Source organism: Mustela nivalis (assembly GCF_964662115.1).
Source record: "Mustela nivalis genome assembly, chromosome: 9".
Classification (NCBI taxonomy): domain Eukaryota; kingdom Metazoa; phylum Chordata; class Mammalia; order Carnivora; family Mustelidae; genus Mustela; species Mustela nivalis.
In genome coordinates, this window is record NC_139028.1 from 8,590,562 (window position 1) to 8,604,978 (window position 14,417).

Here is a 14,417-nt window from a genome sequence, read left to right on the forward strand (position 1 = left end):
CGGCAGAGATGCACTTTGGGAGGTCTGGCCAATTAGAGCCAATACACTTGAAGACAGCCAAGGGAGAGTGGGGCGGGCGCTGGAAAGGGTGCAAGAAAGGGTGCAAGAAAAACGAGTGTTTTCACAATCTTCTTGTGCCTAAGAATGTCCCTTATTCTATCCTGACACCTGATCGAGAGTGTACCAAAGTAAATTTTCTTTCGGATGTTAGAGGCACTCTTACTGGTTTTCTAGAATCTAGTGCTGCTGCTGGAAAGTCTTTTATTCTGATTCTTCATTTTTTTCTCCTGAAAAATGTTGGAAATATTCTCTTTATGCAGCTATCCTGAAATTTCATACTGAAGTCTCTTGTGGTTTTCTTTTTCTTCTCCCATTAATGTTGCTGGGCAGTAAGCAGACCCTTGAAAATTTCCAGAAAAATTTCCTCCGTCATTTCTTTGATAATTTTTTCCCACTCAATTTTCTCTTCCCTTTTCTGGAATGCACATCTTTTGGACCTCATTGATTGAAACTCTGTGCTCCAATATTTCTTTCACTGCTTTCTGCCAACATTATTTTCCAGCCCAGTTGTGTTTTTAGTTTCCAAGAGTTCTTTCTAATTCTCTGAATGTTTTATTTATTTTCTTGCATTTTGTTAGTGGTTTTTGGATGTAGAATATGCCCTATCTTTTGATAATGTATAGTATTTTTAAGTGTATCTTGACATTTTGCGTTGGTCCCAGAAATGTCTCTATTTCTTCAAAGTTTCTTTCTGGGTGCCTGTTTCTCATATTAGAAGATTTTTTTTTTAAAGATTTTTATTTATTTATTTGACAGAGAGAGATCACAGGTAGGTAGAGAGGCTGGCAGAGAGAGAGAGGGAAGCAGGCTCCCCGCTGAGCAGAGAGCCCGATGTGGGACTCGATCCCAGGACTCTGAGATCATGACCCGAGTCAAAGGCAGCGGCTCAACCCACTGAGCCACCCAGGTGCCCCTCATATTAGAAGATTTTTTGTACATGTTTGGAGACTCTGTGTTACAGGCCCCAGGAAGGAGGACGGCAGAGTAAACAAGTTCCCAGTGTCTTTCCAGAAGCCCACAGGATACTCTGCGTATGCATTTTGGCAAGAAATTAAACACTGGCCGCATCTTCCAGCAGGGGCACAGAATGTACTCCATTTGTTGGATGTATCGCGACCACAAGTGAAATTGGGGTGTTGTCACAACAAAGGAGCGGGGAGAAAGTGTTAACAGAGGTCAGTGTTGGTATCTTAAAGTCTTCTTCCTTGGACTGCTAAAATCCTCCAGAGACTTCTCCAGTTTCCCAACATTTTAACTTCCCATCAACAAGATGCAGGAGATATCTCTGGCATGCCTTCTGCTTTCTTCCCAAGCGTTACCTAGACCCACCCTAGGCAGGAGGGAACGGATAGGCAAATACCCAGCCTCCTATCCCTTCCAGATTTCAACAGAGAAAGGTGTTGGGTAGGCTTCTCAGGAGGTCCAGCTGGCCTTGAGCCTCTGTCGCCTGTCATAGAACGTCGACAGCGCCCTTGTGTTGGCTTTTCTCCTCTTACTCACTCTGCCCGCTGCCCCACTCCTGCTTCCTGGAAACGTGTCCCCAGTAAAATAACCACACCAAGGTCTGGAGTTTGGCTTTGCTTTTGAAGAAATTTAACCCAAGGTAAAAAGTCATCTCATTACTTAAGTTCTGAGCTCAGATTCTTGGAGCTCTTGTAGTCACATAAAATGTCAGTGTAATAGCCAGAAAATACTACACAAAGAGGACTTTTAAAAAGGAGTAATTTTTGAGTTGTTTCACTTCTTATTGTGGTTCGCTTTCAAGGACTCTCTGAAATATGGTTAAAGAAATACTATGAATTCGGTTCTCATCTCAACAATGTGTATATAGATGAGGTTTGGGCCAAGAACCTAGCATAACTAGCCAGTGTTCTGAATCTCCCCTCTTCATGCCTGTAAAAGTGGACACAAGATGTCTCAGAAAATAGCATAGTCTGAACTTGGCTCCAATGTTTGCACTTGTTACACTGATGCAATGAATGCCTTCTCTCTCTCTCTCACTTTCCCCAGCACAGTACCTGGGACATGCAGGTGACGAGTTATTACTGAATAAACGAATGAGTGAATGAATGAAATGATAGTATATCCAAGTTTGTTTTCTCATCTCATAAAATAAATTGAGAAGAAAATGTGCTGACATATTTGAGGGAACCTGTGAAGGAAATCGAGTATTTCCAAAGTATTTTGTGAATGGAAATAGTTTTTAAAAAGTTAATGTCAATGTTATAATTCTGACAAGAAAACAAAGAACTTCAAATACAGTGAAATTTGCTGTTTGTCTCTCTACTTTATATGAACTAGGCAGCAACATCTTCAGAAATTATAGATCACCAGTTACTCATTTAATATATTTATTTCCAACCCAGTAATTTTTGAACCAGAGTAAGGTACTGAATTACTAAATTATCTGTGAGACTTAAAAATAGAAAAAGGAAATAGAATGTGTTAGTAATACATATATTCTACAATTCACTTACTTAATGAGTAATAAGCTGCATTATAGTTTAGCAACTGCAAATATGACATTTTAATGATTTTTGATATCTGGATTAGTCATTATGGTCCCAGAGCCCTAAAGTTCTTGACAGAAAAGAACTACTATCAAAGGTATACATCGCAGCTTAGTTTAATGTAATGGGGTTCACTGAATTCTGTGCCTGCTGCTGTTCTGTCTGTGCAGTACATCTTCCTTGGGGGAGAGTGTGCCCTCCCATGTATCCCTGGAGAAGAAGAAATAAGGAGCGACAGGTCCATTCACTAGCTCACTTGCTTAGACTCTAAAAGGACAGAGTAGGGCGGAGCCAGAAGAGAATGTGGTACCCCCCTTTTTCTCCTTGTTGGGGAAGGTGACAGAAACCCTCCAAGAGGGTTCAACTTTGTCCTTTCCTGTTGACTAAGCTGTCAGATATCCCAGGACTGCCGGAAGGAAGCACCGCAGGCTCCCGCCCAGCTTGCTCGATCCCAGTTCTGGAAGCTGCACGTCTAAGACCAAGCTGTGGGGAGGATAACATTCTTTGCTCTGAAGGTCCAAGAAGGGATCCTTCCTCGCCTCCTCCTGGCTTCTGGTGGTTGCTGGACATTCTCGGCTTGTGGGTGCGCCGTTTGTGGGTCTGTCTCTGTGCTCGCGCATCTCTGTCCGCTACGTGTCTGCGTGGCTCCTCCTCGTGTGAGGACCCCAGCCCTTACGTCCAGCCTGCTCCTGCATGACCTCCTTTTACCTGATTGCTACCTTCAAAGATCCTAGTTCCGAATAAGGTCTTCTCATAGGTACCTACCACTGACTTCAGCCTCTCTTTCTGGGATGACACAATTCAAGGCACAACACGGATCCACAGTATTTTTTCCGAGGGTGGAGAATAACACTACGTTTTCAGTAAAGGCAAGAGGCACTGTTCATGCTGTTCCTGGTCTCTACACTTCACCAAAGCCCAGTGCTGAACAGTATACAGCAGGGAAAGGAGATTTAGGTTATACACAAGCATTGCAGAAGTCAGGTAAGTGGTACTGGTAGAGTGGATATTGAGGTGACAAGGAAGCTTCATCTCCTCTCAAGATGGAATCAGAGGAACCTGGAGACAATGGGTGCTCCAGATGTATGTTCCCAGAAGGCAGGTTCAGTGAGGACAGCGACAGCAAACAGCATTACATATGTTAGGAAAAGTATAAACAGGACACAGGAAAATGGCTTTCCCTCTGCAGGCAGCAAGGGGGTGCGAGCAGGTGTGATGTGGCTTTGGCTTTCTCAGCAGTTCAGCCATCGCTGGCTTCTGTCGACCCTGATGACCCTGTGAGCATCAAGGTTGAATGCGTAATATCTTGGTCCACTGAAGAAAAGGAAGACATCTGTAAAAAAAAAAAAAAAAGTATTGAATTAGCTTTTAGTTCTCAGATGTTTTCAGTTGTTTCTAATATAACATTTAAACGCAAATGTGCTATTTTAAAAATTTAAACAAATTTATTATCATCATCATCATCACTATTTTACTTACGATCCTGCTGGAAAACTGCATCAACTCTGGTTTCTATTCCTGGAAAGATACTTGCTATGGCTTTGGGATAACCTGGTTCCATGGATTGTCTTTGGTTATCATATCTGATGAAAAAAAAATCCCATGTTTTAAAATCAGTAAAGTATCTGATGACAACAGTTTTCTTTAAATTACGTATACTTTATGAAGTGTCCTCACACATATTTTCTCATTCGGTCTTCATAATGTCTTATGTCCTTGGCCTAAGAATGGCAGACTTCTCTACGTAAGGGTACAAAATCCCGTTTATAAAATACGCGGGTAGCATCAACACTGAAGCAGGCTTCTGATGGCTAGCATAATGTTATTTTCTGAAAGAAGGGTTTGCTCTTCTGAGATTTCCTTGACGGGTACAGAGTCAGCCTCTCTTCCTCTCGCCCCCTGCCCACCCCTAGTAGTGAGGTAACAAGTCCAGTGCGACCCCCACATTTTGTGGGCTCTCTTGAGTGTGTTAGAATTCATCTCCTAAGAATCAGTTTCTTTCTTTGCCTCCCTTCCCGGGGCTTTTTCAAGGTTTGATTTGTTTCCTGACATAGAATCTTCAATGCCATTGTGAAGACTTTTTAATTTTATAAAAATGACACTTTCCAAAGCCATGGCAACATCGATCATTCTGTGAGAAAGAATGCCTATTCGAGATCACCCAGGTTTTAGAACCTTCAGACGGCTGCTTGTTAGTGGTCTGTAGACAGTAAACAGGCAAATGTCCAACGGAAACAACAGTTTGCCTTACCTCCAGATCTGGTCATTTATGAAGAAGTAGGTTTTTCTCCTGTAGTAAACAGCTGCATCGATCGCTCGGACGCTGCTTGGGAAGCCGTAGTCTGAGATGTCCCTAGGATAACCTTGCTCAATGTCATAACCATTCAGAGCCCAGTACTGGCCACCTGACAACGAATCGGGTCACACGTTAGATAAAGTTTTCTGCTTCTGCAACATCATGTGGTATCACTTCTTAGTCTTGGTGTAAATTCATCACAGAAACAATGGAACAGGAGTCTTGAAAAGACCGAGGTGGTCGAGTTCATCGGGCTGTATCAGCCCTCGTGGTTCTCCAGCCCCCACGAACAACACTGAGCTTGACGAACAGGGCATCCTGGCTGGGGACTCCGTCAGGTCATGAGCCTTTGAAGCAGAGATGCTGTTACAGCCGCGGGGGCTCGGACACTGTTAGACCTGGGACGAGGAGGGTAGGACGGGGTGGGAAAGCAGGGCTGAGGTGGGAAGAGTTGCTCCAGCTCCCCAAGCAGTGAGTGGCCGGGTCCCGACCCAGCCCAGGTCTCTTGAGCAAGTCCAGCCGGGGTGACATGCTCTCATCGGCTCAGCTACTCTCAGCCCGGAAGGGACCATAAAGAAATCCTCCCCTCGCTTCGGGGACAACGAAAGCAGGGTGAAAACTGTAGGCAGTTACCTTTAAATAGGAAAACAAGGTCCTCGTCCACATTCTCATAGGCTGCCTGTATGCCGTCGGGCAGGGACGGCCAGAAGAGGGAGATGAAGTTGAGTTCGACTATTCTCAGCTGAGGGTGTCTCCTCCAGAAGTACCTAGCGGAGCACAGGCTGTGAGCGGGCAGCGTCCCCAGACCCCTGCGTGCACCCGCCCTGCCGACACTGCAGGGACCGTGGGACCCCGTCCCAGGGGCAGTTTCTAGCACCGTGGCCAACGTGCGCGATGTTGTTCACCTCCGTGGTGCTTCCCAGGCTTTAGGGGAGCTCCTAGGAGTGACCTTCTAGGATCACATGTGCCCTGTCCCCCCGACACGCCCCGGCAAGGCTCGCTCTTGTTCCTACAGAATGCCGAGATTCTTTCGAGTTTTCCAGCAAAGGCAAAAGAGTAAATCCATCCCCGATCCCACAATCACTAAGCAGCCCGTGGAAGACTGAAAACCCCAACCCGTGAGGTGACCTGCCCCAGCGTATCCTGGGCTCAGTCCCATTCCCTGGACTGAATGTGGGCGGGAGTGGATGAGGTTTCGGTGTCTGGTAAACCCACGGGCAGCCGGCGCCCGGGTCCCCAAGCTCTCACCCACATCTGAATGTTTACGTGTGTTTGCGTTTTTTTTTTTTTTTTAATTTTCCAGGACATTTTGAGTTACTCGGAAAGCACAGCCCACAGGAGGGGCTGCAGAAGCCCAGGACCCGGAGGAAAAGGCGCGATGTGTCCCCCGGGGACCGATTAGAGCCAGCTCTAAGTCACGCTGGTAAATTAAGTCCAAGGAAGAAACAGTCCAATCTTATACTTGTCTTTGAAGAATAGTATTTCTCCACGGAGGGTGGTGATAGCATCAAACGTCAGTCTGGGGTCGCAGGCTGTGGGCGTGCTCGGTCCGGTGGGTTGGATGGGGTTGTTTGAAGGACCTTAAAAAAAAAAAAAAAAAGCTTTTTATCAGCTTCCGTCCAGTGTGACTGCTGGAGTACGTGGGATGCTCCTCAGGAAGCGGAGGGTTTTCACAGGACGAGAACGCCTGCCAGACCCTCCCACAGGGGGTCAAAGCCACCCTACACGTGGCCCTCTTCAAGTTACCTTAAACCGGAATGGTGGTTTTCAGAGATGCTCCAGGTTCAGTTGTGAAGTAAAATAGTTCGAATTCCGTGCCTCCCCCTCCCCACGTGCTACTTCAAACTCCTCATCTGGTCCCTCTTCTCAAGGATGCCCAGACAAGCCGGCGCCTCCCTGGGTGCCCGGGGCTCCGGCAGGGACCTCACCGTAGATGGCCTGGATGCCGTTGATGTCGTCCTGAGGGAGGGTGTAGGTGCTGGGGTCGCGGAAGGCGTAGTTAGGGTACATCAAGGCTCCGGGGTCCATGGAGTGCGAGAGCCCCAAGGAGTGGCCAAATTCATGGGCGGCAACGAGGAACAGATTGTAACCTGAAACGCAAGCGTGCGTGGCGGGCGGGGGCTCCATGTGGGGGCAAGGGCGGGGACAGTAGGACCTCGGGGAACACGGCTTCCGGCCCAGCGGAGCCGGAGAAACCGCCTGCCCTGCCTCTCTCTCTCTCCCGCATTTCCCCTTCAGGCACCTGAAGAGATGGAGGCTGGACGCTTCAAGGTAGGAGCTGGGGATTTGGGTGCAGGAAGCTCCTCATCAGAGCTCAGAAGTAAGAAATACAAATATGGCCTTTGATCTGACTCTGGTATTGCACGGGTGTGGACCAGAGCCCGAGAGAAGGGACTGGGTGGGGCGGGGGGCTCTGTCGTCCTGTGGGGCTCCGCCGCCCGCTTCAGCCCCCCAGGCCCTCACTCTTCAGTTAGAGAAGAGACCTGCTGGGTCACGACCAGCCCCAGATACAGACGGCCCTGCCTGGCCTCCCTGACCCCCTGTCAACCGGCATCAGCTCCTCCCAGACTCCTAGTTCTCCTTGCAGCTTCAGGGACCCTCCACCTTCCCCCTTGTTGGACAGAGACACACTTGCTCCTTCCCCCAGCTTTAGCTTCCAGGAGCACAGTGCCTTCCCCAGCTGGGAACCCGACTTCCAAGGCTCACACTTTGGTCAGACAGAGCCCAAGCTCCTTGGCCGAGAGCAAGGACCCCTCACTGGCCCGGCGGACACCTGAGGACCTGCTGTGAGAGAGGAACTCTTCACTCCGGCCGTCCCGCAGACACAACATGCCCTGTCTTCCATGCTCACCTCTTAAAAAAGAGCACTTTCGACATGCAGGGCCGTGCGATACGATTCAGTCCTTGTCACATTTGTGTCAAGTATTTAGAAATATTTCTGCAGTGAAGGACTGAAGCCCACAGATTTTGGGTGTGTTCTTAGAGGTCTTGCAACCAGTAAGCAGTCAAGCTGGAGCCAAATCCAGGTTGATGGCAAGACCTGTGCCCTGACAACAGCGCCCAGCTTCCTACTGACAGCTAGCCTGCTGAAATTCTACCCCTGCCCCAAGACGTTCTTTCTTGACCCTCACATCCTTGCATTTTTGCATTTCTGAGTAGATCTCAAAAGCCTCTCTGAGTGCTGGAGCACGGTGTGAGGGGCTTTGGGGGGTGGGTCCTGATGCACAGTCTAGAAGGGGAGCTGTAGCTCAACGACGCGAGTGGCGCGGGACAGTGAGCAGAGCGGCCGAGAAAGAGAAACAGAGGCTGTTGGGATTCTGAGCAGAAAGTCCTTACTTCTGGCTGAAACACGAGACAGGGGTGGCGTGGGGCAGGGCAGAGAGGGATTTCGGAAGGGAGGTCTGGGGGTGCCATGTGAGCAGACAGAGGGTGGTCGGGAGGCACATGGTGTGACGTGGAAGCAGCGCGTGCGCAGCGTGGCTGCTGCAGAGGGAGCGGGAAGACAGGACGAAGGACGAGTCCACCAACTCCCACGAGCCCTCGATGCCAAGGAAAGGCATCCAGATGTTACGTGGTCCAGAAACATAATATTCAAAGTTTACACCAGAGGGTAATGTGGTCCACCACGGGCTCTCCCAGTGTAAATTCTGCTGCGGTGCTGGGAAAGCTTAGAGCAGAACTGAAGGTAAACAGCCAGGGAATCTGGGTCACTTAGTTCAGGTAAGAGGGGATGACCACATGCACCAGCGGGACGGGCAAGAGGAATTCAAAGTCCTGAAGAATGTTCTTTATCTTTGGCTAATCCCACGCCTAGCGCAGGGACTCGGGCGGGCAAACGTTCACAACACAGACTGAGAAAAAGGAGGGAGGAGCACGTTCCAAGCAAAGATTCAAGGTTCCTTTCCTATTTTCTAACGTGTTCTTCATTCACGTGGTCTGACTCTTCTCATGGTCAGTCTTCACCCAAGAGGGGCAGTTTGTCCCATAGGAATAACCACCAAAAACGAGCTCCGTGAAATGAAACAGCTCAACAAAAAATAGGGTGGCTGTTTTCTGAGTGGGGTAGTTTTCTCAATGAACCCGGTTGTTTCTGGATTTCAAAATAAGGACCTTCTCCAAACATCATTAAATTTCAGATTATTACAAAGAAACAGAAGTCCTGAAGCAGCGGTCCCCAAGCTTGTGAGGGTTTAGATAGCATTTTTAGTTCTGTGAGCCGCGTGCTTTCCATAGCAAGTACTTAGCTCTGCTGTTGAACCATGAGAACAGCCATAGATGGTACAAAAACAAGAAAGGGTGTCCCTGTTTCAATAAAACTTTATGTGAACAGGTCAGGGCGGGGTTTAGCCACGGTCTATAGCTTTTCGATGCCTGTCCTAGGAAAGCAAGGTAAATAATTAGCCTTAGGGCTTTTTTAAAACCTAAATTTACTTAGCATCATGAGATCTCAAAAATTTAGAACGATCAGCCCTCGTGAGTGTGAAAGGTTACAGTAACTCAGGCGTGTGTTTGTGTGTGTGCGTGCACGCACACGCACAAGAGGGGCTTCTGGTGGGAGGAAGCTTGGTCAGGAGCTGCATGTTGACCCCATCCTGGTTAACTTACTGCTGGAATTCATGGTCCATATTTCATCTTCATCGAAGTGCGCGTCTCCTCCAACACCTTGGCCCGGCTGGAAGGCATGAGCCAGGATCCCATTGGGTCCATCAAATGGAGAATTGTCGCCATGATCTGAAACAAGACAGTTTGTTTTGCTAACCCCGGCAGGGTCCCAGGTTAGCCAGGAGGGCCAATCTGAGCACAACGAGCCTACCTCCTTGGACAAAAGTGATCTTGATGTCTGCTTCTCCCTGCGAGGTCTTGGTGAAGGTCAGGGGTGACGCGTTGCTCCACACTTGAAAGGCTTTCTTAATAGACTCCTCCACATCGGCCTCTGACAACTGTGTGGTGTACTTAATAATCCTTAAAAATGAGAAGATGGGAGCAGGACTTATGGTTTAGAGGCTGCCATCACACCATGGTGCTCCCTCTGGGAGGGAGCGGTGTATGTGACGAACTAGCCGTGGGGAGGGTCTGGGGCGGGAGGGGGACGGGAGTCGGGGCTGCAGATAGACCTGCCTCTGGACAGGTCATTCCTGATCTTTAAACTCAGTGTCTTTATTCCTAAGAGCATCATGAATAGTAGCTCGTAGAGGGGTTGAGGGGATTGTGGACATGCTAAGTATTCAGCCCAGATCTCGGCAAACCACAGTACTGAACCAATCCTGGGTACCGTTGCTGTGATCAGGAGGCACGGAACTGGGGTTGGTCTGCCCAGCAACAAATGAGGCTGTGTGGGGTCCTCAGTGGGGTTCATAGAGAGACCGCCTAATGTTGCCCTGTCGTCTTGAGACTGCTGGGGGAGGAGAGCCGGTGGGGTCTTTGCTCCTTCACACCAGCTCTGGCCTCCCGGGCAGGACACCTGTCTCCCATGTATCCCGCGTCCTAGGACAGCGCCCGGCCCGTCACAAAGCCTTGACAAACACCCCTGTCGGGCTCTGGGCTCAAATGTTCACCTGTAGGTCAGGTTGGTTTGTTCCCACTTGGGGTTTCCAGGGGTCACCATGAAGTCCCCACTGTCAGGCACCCCGCAGCGAGGTTTCCGCATCACCGCCAGCGTCTGCTGGTCCGGCTTCCCCGTCTCGCTCAGCCCGAAGAAGCGCTGCATCTCTTTGAGCTTCTCAACGATCACGCTAGGGCTGTTCTGCCTCTGCGACCGCAGTCCTCTCCTCGGTAACTGGTAGAACTTTTCTAGGTAATCCTGGGCACAGACAGACACGGAAGGGGCCCTGCTGGGGTGCTGCCGCCCACTCCCTGGGCATCCCACACGTTCTCTGCATCGCCGTGGACTCCTAACTGGCTAATGACCTGCGGGAGGGCGGCAGCACGGATTCGGGGGCCACTCTTAGAGAGCAGGGACAACGAGACAGGACAGCCCTTACGCTCAGCGTTCCAGTTAGTGTTGATACACAAAAGCAGGTATTTCATAAGGGACGAGGCCCACGTCCTCACGCGGAGCACTGGTGCGCAGGCAGGAGCCTGGCTCCTCGTGACAAGGAACAAGGGGCGCTGGTGCGTGCGGAAGTCTGGGGTGTTAACTGCACTGAAGTGGGTTCTCTTTTAACCATCTTCCTGCTCCTGTAGAGAACGTTCCATCCTCCTAAGACCCGGGCGTGCCCAGATAGGGAAACTGCCAAGGTGACAATGTGGGTCCCCACTGTCCCCGAGGCTTCCCAAATGAGAACTGATGGTGTCTCAGGAAGAGTGGCGCCCTCGTGGACACTAGCCTTTTCCCCACCCGCCACCTCTGCAAGGGGCCACGCTGCTCAGGCCGCAGAGGTGGGAGGAAGGGGCTACGTCAGTGGTCTCTCTCGCCCCAAGCAGCCTGGGAACACCTGTCACCAGGCAGGTGACACAGGACTTCTGTGCTCTTCCCACCTGTGGGACTCAGAGGCTTGGGCTCCAGTCTTAGCTCTGCTACGGTTTTTGGTCACGTCATTTAAAGGACTGAAGATTCACTTTGGTCTCTCAAGTGCGAGTAGAACTAGCTCCTCACAGGGTTGCAGGGAGGAGGGACGAGGTGCCCAGGGGGGCGCCCCACACACATTCAGCACTCGTGGAGCCCTCGCTGTTGGCCCCGGGGTTATTACTATTCCCACTGCGAGAGGTATTTAAGGAAGAAGGAAAGGACAAAACAAAAAGAACAATGCTTTTCTACAACTGCAATGCCAAGGAAAGGACACATGGCAAATCCATGACAGCACTCCCTGGTGTTTCTTCAAAATTTGGCCTGACTTTCGTGTAATGATGGAAAATAACTAGTGGTTTTGCTTTATAAACATTTATGAACCTGTATTTAGAAGCAGAATCTGGTGTAGGAAATCTCATCATGCCAGGAACTGACTTCTAGTTCCTTCTAAAAGCCCGTCCTCGTGCTCCCTGGTTCCCCTGAGGTTTCTGGCTGCAGAGACAGTCGGTACAGAAACCACCAGACATGGAGGAACCGGGCTGCATATAACCGATGGGGAGAATCTTAGGTGAGTGAGAAAGAAAACCACTTAGTTTTATAGTTAAAACCATTCCTTCTTGAATATCACGGAGGACACTAGGATGAGGAAGGGAAAAACGAAGGGCGGGTAGGGGGGGGCAGTGGGAGATGAAGCATGAGAGACTACGGACTCCGGGAAACAGACTGAGGGTTTTGGAGGGGCGGGGGTGGGGGGATGGGCGAGCCCGGTGGTGGGTATTAAGGAGGGCATGGATGGCACAGAGCACTGGGGGTTACACGCAGACAGTGAATCATGGAACACGACATCAAACACGAATGACGTACTGTACAGTGACTAACATGACACAATAAGAAATAAAATAAAATAAAACCATTCCTTCTCAATGGCTCTCCAGCTAGGAACCCTCCAGGTCCCAGAAATGAGATGTTTGAGCTCAAACAGAGTATCCACATACCTTCTTTCAGGCTGATTTTATTAAAAAGTAGAAAAAAGGGGCACCTGGGTGGCTCAGTGAGTTAAGCCTCTGCCTTCAGCTCGGGTCACGATCTTGGGATCCTGGGATCAAGCCCCTCATCAGGCTCTCTGCGCGGCAGGGAGCCTGCTTCCTCCTCTCTCTCTGCATGCTACTCTGCCTACTTGTGATCTCTCTCAAAAAAAAAAAAAAAAAAGTAGAAACAAGCCACAGTTGCCTGAGAACCAGCATGTCAATGACCGACCCACCGGAGAGCCCGTTTACCTGAACGACTTGTGTGTCCATCTCTTGTGTGTCCGCCTCTTCTGGGGACCCCCCAGGGACTGGGAAGGCCTGGGAGAGCCGCACGGACAGGAGGATCAGGAGAAGCAACGTCTTCAGACAGATCATGGCCTTTTCTGCAAACGCTGCCCTCCTGGCCTTCCTCCGGGAGGGGGTCCCCTCCACTGTGGGTGTTTCCAGCTCCCCAGATAGTGGGTCAGTCACTGCTCTCTCTTCTGGTCCCTTATAAAAGCCGCATCTGCAACAGTTGCCCCATCGGGAATGTGAAGCAACGCAGGTTAATTACGCTCCGAGGCTGTTGCAACATTCCAGTGATTTAGTCCTTCAGAACCGGCTGGCAGGGGGCGGGGGGGCGGGAGTTGCTTTCAACAGAAAAAATAAGCGCAAATTGCTATTCTTTGCTCTTGGGGTTTTGGTTAGAGACTTACTTTTGCACAGTTGTGTGGTCTAGGAGAAGGCACGGGGGGTTACTCCTGAAGGAGACGGTCAGCCGCTATCTGTGGCTTCCATTTTCTAGTCAGGGACGTCGCCGGGGCTGTGTTGGTTCATGGAGGGGCATGGCCGGGTGAGCCGTCATTAGTCTGGGACCCGGGGGCCCCCGTCAAGCGGCTCTGCACACAGCCACCCTTGTTGGGAGGAGAGCGCGTCTGGGTCGGGGGTCGGCAAGCAGGGTTGGTGTGGGCGTCCCGGGGCAGCTGCTGGGGGTGGAGTTCTGGCCTCTGTGGATGAGAGAAGTCCGCACGCTGGGCGCTCCATGGGAAGGACGAGGAGGGCAATGTGGACGGCGACAGTAATAAACAATCCGCCACGTACTTACTACGTCTGGGACATAACACGCCGTGCGTCTGTTATAACCTCACGCGGCCTTGGGATGCTGGCTTCCTGCATTCCGCAGGGGAAATCACCTCCAGAGAAGGGAGACAACTTGTGCGAGTCACAGGTTAAGAAGGGGGCAGTTAGGATTCAGCCCAAGTGTGGTGTTCGGCGAGCCGGAGCCATCAGGCTCTCCCACCGGAGCACCCAGCTGGCCCACGATGGAGAGGGTTTTTAGACCAGGTGACTGCCCTGGTCAGGGACCGGGGGGCGGGCTTAAAGTCCTGTGCCTTGGTCCCTCTTATCTGACTATGTGCACAAGATGATGTCACTGAATGGTCTTCGCGTGTGCTCACTTCTGTACCTTTACATGTTCTGCAAGGGCGGGTGTTTCGGGTATAAATGTGTGCCTCAACGTGTGTGACACAGACATGTGTTAGCACGTAAATGATGCCTTTGAGATGCTACGGTCAGTAGTTCAGGTCCCTCCTGGTGTGTCTCACGTGCTTTCTAAAAACGTAAAACACTCCAGGTGCTGTCATAAGGACCAGATTCCTGGGGGTAAGTTAGTGGTTCAGGGCGCCTGGGGGCTCTGTAGTTAAGTGTCTGCCTTCGGCTCAGCTCGTGGTCTCAGGGTCCTGGGATCGAGCCCTGCATCGGGCTCCCTGCTCAGCGGGGAGTCTGCTTCTCCCTCTCCCACTCCCCCTGCTTGTGATCCCTCTCTCTCTGTAAAATAAATAAATAAATAAAGTCTTTAAAAAAAATAATAGCAGTTGAGACAAAATGCTGGAGTCTGGAGGAAAAAAACTATAGTGGGGGAAGGTGCAATCAAGGAAGACTTCCTGGAGAAGGTCGACTTTGAGCTGGTCATTTAAGGGGAAATGGGATGTGGACATGCTGAGATGGGGCAATCCATTCCCTGCACGCGTGCGGAG

The 14,417-nt window shown here is 50.4% G+C and overlaps 2 protein-coding genes across 4 annotated transcripts in view; one reads left to right on the forward strand and one right to left on the reverse strand.

The window, feature by feature from the left end:
- DYNC2H1 (dynein cytoplasmic 2 heavy chain 1) overlaps positions 1-14,417 on the forward strand; it is a 670,805-nt gene that overhangs the window by 103,781 nt on the left and 552,607 nt on the right. The gene's annotated exons all lie outside the window — the stretch shown is intronic.
- MMP8 (matrix metallopeptidase 8) overlaps positions 2,395-14,417 on the reverse strand; it is a 107,133-nt gene continuing 95,110 nt past the window's right edge. Inside the window, exons 2-12 of one of the 3 annotated variants that reach the window (XM_082683987.1) lie at positions 13,098-13,388; positions 12,652-12,907; positions 10,422-10,666; positions 9,680-9,828; positions 9,472-9,597; positions 6,795-6,956; positions 6,329-6,446; positions 5,500-5,633; positions 4,822-4,975; positions 4,050-4,153; positions 2,395-3,903 (exon numbers count right to left, since the gene is read on the reverse strand). In XM_082683987.1, the coding sequence (XP_082540113.1) occupies positions 3,803-3,903; positions 4,050-4,153; positions 4,822-4,975; positions 5,500-5,633; positions 6,329-6,446; positions 6,795-6,956; positions 9,472-9,597; positions 9,680-9,828; positions 10,422-10,666; positions 12,652-12,777 (1,419 nt within the window). In that variant the 5' untranslated portion in view covers positions 12,778-12,907; positions 13,098-13,388 and the 3' untranslated portion in view covers positions 2,395-3,802. Of the gene's footprint in view, positions 3,904-4,049; positions 4,154-4,821; positions 4,976-5,499; positions 5,634-6,328; positions 6,447-6,794; positions 6,957-9,471; positions 9,598-9,679; positions 9,829-10,421; positions 10,667-12,651; positions 12,908-13,097; positions 13,435-14,417 lie in introns of those variants that run through there. The other 2 variants (XM_082683985.1, XM_082683986.1) reach the window with 2 other exon arrangements.